The 7093-nt window shown below is 47.1% G+C and overlaps 1 protein-coding gene across 1 annotated transcript; it reads left to right on the top strand.

Moving 5' to 3' along the window:
• Positions 1-3463: 3463 nt before the first annotated feature.
• Positions 3464-5486, top strand: LOC146356449 (vomeronasal type-2 receptor 26-like). The gene is made up of 2 exons (XM_084832633.1): positions 3464-3531; positions 4119-5486. Exon 2 carries the CDS (start codon positions 4289-4291, stop codon positions 5018-5020), a length of 732 nt encoding a protein of 243 aa, XP_084688759.1. The 5' UTR covers positions 3464-3531; positions 4119-4288; the 3' UTR covers positions 5021-5486.
• The last annotated feature ends 1607 nt before the right edge of the window (positions 5487-7093 follow it).

Below are 7093 nucleotides of genomic sequence, written 5' to 3'. Positions count from 1 at the left end.
TGTCTATCCCATTTATATAACAGATAATCTGGCTTGGATTTATTGCTTGTCCCTGGCGTCCCACACTCACACCTTCCCAGAATGCCACCATCATATTCAGATGGAGCAAAATTGGGAGCAATAGAACAAGAAGTCTGAAGTTCCTCTAAACTTGAGTAGCACAGAGGCCAGAAAGGAGGCTTGGAGGTGCCAGGTGGGCCTTCCTTTGAAGACAGCTGAGAGAGTTCTGGTGGGCCCTCAGTTGATAACTGGTGCAGGGCAGAGAGACAACACCACACCTGTTTTAAAATGCTTCTTTGGCTCACCATCAGCTTCAGGGTGTAGATCAAAGTGTTGATACCTCTGAAACCCTTTACAATCTAGGGTCAGGGTAGCAAAAATTTGGGCTATGCACAGCCCACCCATCCCTCTTCTGAAGTCCCAAATTAGCCATGACCCGCCTCGGCCTGCTCCAATGCCAGGTTGACCCACTTCGGGCTCCAGATCTGAAGCAACATCTAGAGACCTGAAGTTGGGGGGAGGGAATTGACACAAAGTGAAACTCACCCCCTGCTGTTTCTGCCACCACCACAGACCCCCCCCCCCTTACCTCAATCTGTCAGGAGTGCCTCCACATCATGGCCTCTGCAACGGAGTTGCCTTAAAAAAAATAGTGCCTCCTCTTACTGGAAGAAGAAGAGTCACCATTTTGAAAGAAAATGGTGACTCCCTCCAAGACAGCGATGGTTGCGGGCAATCCCCAGGAGACCAGGTAAGAGCGGGGTCCTGTCCAGACAGGTAAAAAACTTCCCCCTAACACTTCAGAGTTATCTAACCCATATTGGAGTGTTTCAGATTGATCCTGACCCATTCCAGGTCTTCACTGTTTCGGTCCGAACCATCCCGATTCACTCGGGATTCAGGATTCGGACCGAAGCAGTGTACAGCCCTAGTAAAAATGACGTCTTCCACAGGAGACTTGGATATGCTCTCTTTCACCATCTGATGAGGCCTCCTCCAAGTGGCTCAAACCTGTGAGATTTGGCTGGTGACAATTGGCAGGAAGGCATTTTGTGTTGCAGCATCGTCCCTGGAGATTTTAGTTTGCCATGAGTCTCAAGCAGGAAGTCCTTTCTGTTTCAAGGGGCTTTTCGTCATTGGAATGGGATTTTTAGTCAGAACCCACTGGAACTCTAAAGGAGTTATCCAAGGTGCTGAACATATTTAGGGGATATAAATCCACCATATACCCCCCTCAGTGTCTCTAAATCCACCATGGACCCCCTGCTTAAAAAGCCTTTCCTTTCCCAGCTGTGGCGTGAGTCCTCCGATCTTTCCTTTGAATCCGCTCTGCCACTGAAGATCAGAAGGGGAAGAGGAGAAGGCCTTTTCAGAGGTGGTGCTATCGAAATGCTCATTTCCCTCCCCCTATTGTTCACTGTGATTGGCCTCTGCCACCACCTGTGCTGTCTAAATTGTATGACTCATTTCCATAACCACAAATCCTCCTAACACTCTTTCCCTGATGCTCCTTCTCTTTGCTGCTAGACCATGCCTCGTTCCAGGTGCACTGAGAGCTGTCTTCCTGGATACGCCAAGGAGGTCCAGGAAGGAGAGCCACCATGCTGCTATGCATGGGAACAATCTCCATTCAGGATGGTAGGTGACATCAGAGGAATGGGAGTTCCCTTGGGAAATAGGGCAACCATTTGTATGTGCCCAATAGTCTCCACAAGCCTATTTTGATTCTCTCTTCCTTTCTTTTAAACCCCTTTATCAAAACATTCCGTGAGTAGGTAAAAGAAAAAGGCTTTATGAATGTCTGTTGCTCCTAGTTGAAAAATATCATAGGAATTGCTTGGAATTAGACAGGCTGATGAAGCAACCAGAGGGTTGGACGTGGACTGGAGAGACCTGAGTTCAAATCCCCGCTCAGAGTCAGAGACGAGGCTTGTGGTCATGGGCCATTCACTACCGCTCAGCCTAAAATATCTCCGGGTGCTCTGGTTTATTTGCCCAGCCATTCCAGCACATAGCGTGATTATAATAATTATTAGTTGCTCTTCTTCTACAATGTTTTGTTATTCTGGGTCGTATTTCACTCTGATAACTGTTCTGATGTCCAGGATCAAAAGCATTTAACTAAATCATGACCCCCACCCCCCCAAGAACTGCTCTGCTTTTTCTGTGACTGGAACAGGGCCATATGTCCAGGCTCAAAAGCATTTAATTTTTACATTAAATATTCATACATCTTTGGAACAAATGGCAAACACTGTTTTGAACTCTGTTCCCTTCAGCATTTTTAATCTCCACCAATAATCCCATAAAGTGAGTGGAAAAAATGACAGTGGGAGTCAATCTCTGGGGTGCAAGGCAGGAGGGATGGTTAGTTTACACTTCTCCTTATATAAACCATTACACCCACCCTCCAGCCCTGGAACTGAGGAAAGGAAGGCCTGGCGTGCTACGGTGCATGGGGTCACAAAGAGTCAGGCATGACTTACCGACTGAACAACCCCCGGAACTGCTCTTTTTCCATGACTGAGACAGGGCAGTATGTACAGACCTGGTGGGCCTTTCTCCATTATTCGTAGGGAATCCTTTGCACTCTGCTGCTGTTCTGTGGCAGGAAGCAGGATGTCCCTGGCAGAAAAGAGGACATGAGAATGGTACCACCGCTAGTTTCTGGTGATCAGAGCACTCCCCTGCCCAATACTGCTTCAATATTCTGTTCCTTTAAACCCCTTTAGTAGGGGTGGACGAAAGACACTTACCTGTCGTCGAAGGCCATTCGCGGTGGGGGGGAGGCGCTTCGCTGCTCCCCCTGTGAAGGTCAGGCCGGGGGGGGAGGCTTCCCGCCTCTCCCGGCTGAAATTCAGGCCGGGGAGGAGGCGCCTCGCCTCGCCCGGCCGCGAACGTGACAGTAAAAAAACAAAAAACAAAAACGCCCCCTGATAGGCTACGTGACGATTCACGTAGCCTATCACGGCTAGATCTGCAAAGTCAGCCATGATAGGCTACATCAATCATCACGTAGCCTATCACGGGTGACTTTAAAAAAAAAAAAAAAAGCGCGTACGCGAATGGCGGCCCCCATAGGGAGCCGCCATTCGCGTTCCTTATTTAGTCGCTGTAGTCTACATAAATGCTTACGTAGACTACGGCGAAAATAAGGGCAACGCAAATAGCGTTGCCCTTATTTTCGCTGTAGTCTACATAAACATTTACGTAGACTACAGCGACCAAATAAGGAATGGGAATGGCGGCTCCCTATGGGGGCCGCCATTATCCGTACACTCTTTTTTTTTTAAAGTCACCCGTGATAGGCTATGTGACGATTCACGTAGCCTATCATGGCTGACTTTGCAAATCTAGCCGTGATAGGCTACGTGAATCGTCACGTAGCCTATCAGGGGGCATTTTTTTTTTTCCTTTCATTGCAATGGCGGCGGCGGCAGCCGGTCGAAAGACCGGCTGCCGCTTCCGCCTCGCTCGAACACCCGCTGAACCGCCGGCCGGACCAGCCACCGGGAGGGACATTCGGTGAAGGTAAGTCCCGTCCTGGGGGGGGGTGCGGGGGGCGGGGGGGTGCAGAGAATTTCTCCCCGAAACTTGTTCGGGGGGCCGAACACGTTGGCGCTCAGCCCCCCGAAGTTTCGGGGAGAAATTCTCCGCCATCCCTACCCTTTAGTAAAACGTTAGTAAAATAAAAAATAAAAAAATAGGAAGGCTGTATGAAATCCTCCTTCTCCAGATTTGAAACATAACCAGGAGTCCCTTGAGTGGCATTCTGATATGGAAAGGTGGCACATAATTTGAGTAAATAAACAAATAACAAGCCACTCTGCTACCATGTAGCTTAACCTGCTTTAAAGGATTATAATGAAGACAAAAATAGGATAACCACACAGATACTTCTTTACCCCGAACTACGTTGTGATAAACTTATTTGCTTCTCCATATTTAAACAAGGTAGGAAGCTGTCTTTCTACCATATCAACACATCTATCTATCTGGCCCACTCTTCTCTGTTCTGGCCCTGCTACTAAGGTCATGCTTTGGTGATGAGGCCACAGATTGTAACTTCATCAAACTAGAGTTTGAAGTCCTGCTGAAGTCACTCTCCTTCTTTTCAGATGCAGACCATTGCACCAAGTGTCCAGAAGATCAGCATCTAAACAAGGACCGAGATCAATGTGTCCCCAAGGAGATAACCTTCCTCTCCTATGAAGAACCTTTGGGGATTGTCCTGACTTTCTTCGCTCTATTCTTGTCCTTATCCACGGGCGTCATATTAGGAATCTTCATGAAATACCAAGAAACTCCAATAATCAAGGCCAACAACCGAGACATCTCCTACATTCTCCTCATCTTCATCATGTTTTCTTTCTTGTCCTCCTTCCTGTTCATTGGCCAGCCAAGGAAAGTGACTTGCCTTCTCCGACAAACGGCCTTCAGCATCATCTTCTCAGTTGCCGTTTCTTCAGTGTTGGCCAAAACCATCACTGTGGTGTTGGCTTTCCTGGCCACAAAACCAGGGAACAAAGTGAAGAGATGGCTGGGGAAGAGTCTTGCAAACTCCATTGTAAGTTCTTGTTCTAGTGTCCAAGTTGTCATCTGCACCATCTGGCTGGGGAGCTCTGCCCCATTCCCTGACTCTGACATGCATTCCCAGCCTGGACGGATCATCCTGCAATGCAACGAAGGATCTGTCGCCTTCTTTTATTCTGCCCTTGGCTACATGGGCTTCCTGGCTGCCATCTGCTTCACGGTGGCTTTCCTAGCCAGGAAGCTGCCAGGGGCCTTCAATGAAGCCAAACTGATCACCTTCAGCATGCTGGTCTTCTGCAGTGTTTGGCTGTCCTTTGTGCCCTCCTACCTGAGCACCAAGGGGAAATACATGATAGCCGTGCAGGTCTTCTTGATTTTGGCCTCCAGTGCTGGGTTGTTGGGCTGCATCTTTCTTCCAAAGTGCTTCATTATTGTTTTGAGGCCTGATCTGAATACAAAGGAGCATATCATGTTTAAACCAAACTAGGGCATCTGATCCACAGAAGTAGAATTGTAGAAGAATATTTAGCATAGGTTTGGAGGAGATACTAGTATTGGTGAGATCATAATTAACAGAGCCTTTTGATGTGCTCACAGCTCCAGTTGCATAGTCTCCATGTTTCAGTAACAGCAAATAGGTGAATCTGGGCCTATCACTCTGCCACTGACCACCATCCACATCTGAGGTAGTGGCGAGGCTGGAACTATCACATACCTGTATTGTCTAAGTAATGCATCTGTTCAAGATGAGGCCCTTAACAGCTGCAGTATACCAGCATATTCCAGCTTGAGTGCACATGGAAAGCCCTGAATGCAACACATTAAATGGATTTTTGTTTGTGGGTATATGGAATTAGTTTACTGTATTCGCTTTGCTTGCTACGAAGTTTTCATGCACTTTTTGTCATTAAGACTTATTCTAAGAGAGTGCCGGATTTTAATTTGGTATTTCCATTTCCTTTCTTGTCATTGTCATCTATGGTCATCACACATTTACTGCACATAAATGGTGTTTTTGATAGGAGGGAATTCTTTATCTCGAAGTGGACAGTCCCCTGAACAGAGAGATATTTGATATCGGATAGTCCTATACTCAGTTTTTGGTACCGGGCCATTTAAAATTTAGATCCTGACATTCTCAGCCTGAGATTTTGGGCAGCTGCCACTGGAGGCTGGCAGCTGTGTTTGCAGTGGAGCTGTGAAAGCATTCTGGGTTTCAGACAGAACCAACCAGAGCTCTAAAGGAGGAATCCAATGTGCTGAACCAGCATGGATTCACAGCTTCACCAAACCTGGAGCCACCAACCTCCACTGGGAGCTGTTGCCTGTCTCCACAGGCAATTTTGGTACAAGTTGGCTTGACATTGTGATTCAGTAGAAGAAAGTTTCATAATGTACTGTACTCAACTGTCTGTGTTTTGTAGATGTTATGATATTGCTTCTATAGTAAATGATTGGCCAAGGCCAATTGTCCATTTGCTCTGCAGTGCACAGGCCTATGTAAAAGCAGTAATAGACAGTGTTTACAGTGCCATAGGATTTCTCTGTTTCTGGGGATGGAGGTGAGACCAGGGCTCCGAAACCACACTCTTCACCCTCTTCCTCGCTCCCTCATAGCTGCTTTGGTTCTCTCTACTCCTTCTGCTTCTCTTTTTATTTTAATTGTGTACATATATATGTATTATTCATTCATTCATTCATTCATTTATATATCCTAACTTTCAGAAATAAAGTCTGTGAGTCTGCTGAGGTACTAAGATGCCCCAGAGATCCATCCCTGCAAACCACTATCAAATCCTTCCCAGATCACACAGGACTCCATGGACTAAGCCCTAAACAATATGCATCCATCATTTCCAGCACCGCCATGGCAGAAAAACATGGCTCTATGGCTTTTACAAGGGAACTCCTTCCAAATCACAAAATGTGCATTTTTGCACACATACAAATATGTGCATTCACAAAATGTGCATTGTCGTGCTATGTCGTGCTATTTGCGTTGCCCTTATTTTCGTCGTAGTCTACGCAAACATTTACGTAGACTACAGCGACTAAATAAGGAACGCGAATGGCGGCTCCCTATGGGGGCCGCCATTAGCGTACGCGATTTTTTTTTTTTAAAGAAACCCATGATAGGCTACGTGATGATAGACGTAGCTTGTCACGGCTGACTTTGCAGATCTAACCGTGATAGTCTACGTGAATCATCACGTAGCCTATCAGGGGGCGTTTTTTGTTTTTTTTAACTTTCGCGTTCGTGGCCGGGCGAGGCGGGAAGCCTCCCCCCCGGCCTGAATTTCGGCGGGGGGGAGGCGGGAAGCCTCCCCCCCCAGCCTGAACTTCGCTTGGGGACCAGCGAAGTGCCTCCCCCCCACCGCGAACGTCCTTCAAGGACAGGTAAGTGACTTTCGTCCACCCCTAGCTGGTCCATGAAGTCACGAAGAGTCGGAAGTGACTGAACGAATAAACAACAAACAGTTAAAAGTAACCCAGTCAAAGTTTATTCATTGCTCAGAAAGGAAGTCTCCAGCTGTTACATTTAACAAAATGACCTTTATAT

Source organism: Heloderma suspectum, chromosome 2 (genome assembly GCF_057233095.1).
Source record: "Heloderma suspectum isolate Gila_16-S chromosome 2, 16-S_ref, whole genome shotgun sequence".
Lineage (NCBI taxonomy): Eukaryota > Metazoa > Chordata > Lepidosauria > Squamata > Helodermatidae > Heloderma > Heloderma suspectum.
Note: the sequence above shows the minus strand (reverse complement) of the source record. Positions and strands in the feature narration are given on the sequence as shown.

What these genes read in the sequence shown, in the direction of transcription:
- LOC146356449 (XM_084832633.1), top strand. Translation starts at nt 4,289, where the DNA reads ATGAAATACCAAGAAACTCCAATAATCAAGGCCAACAACCGAGACATC.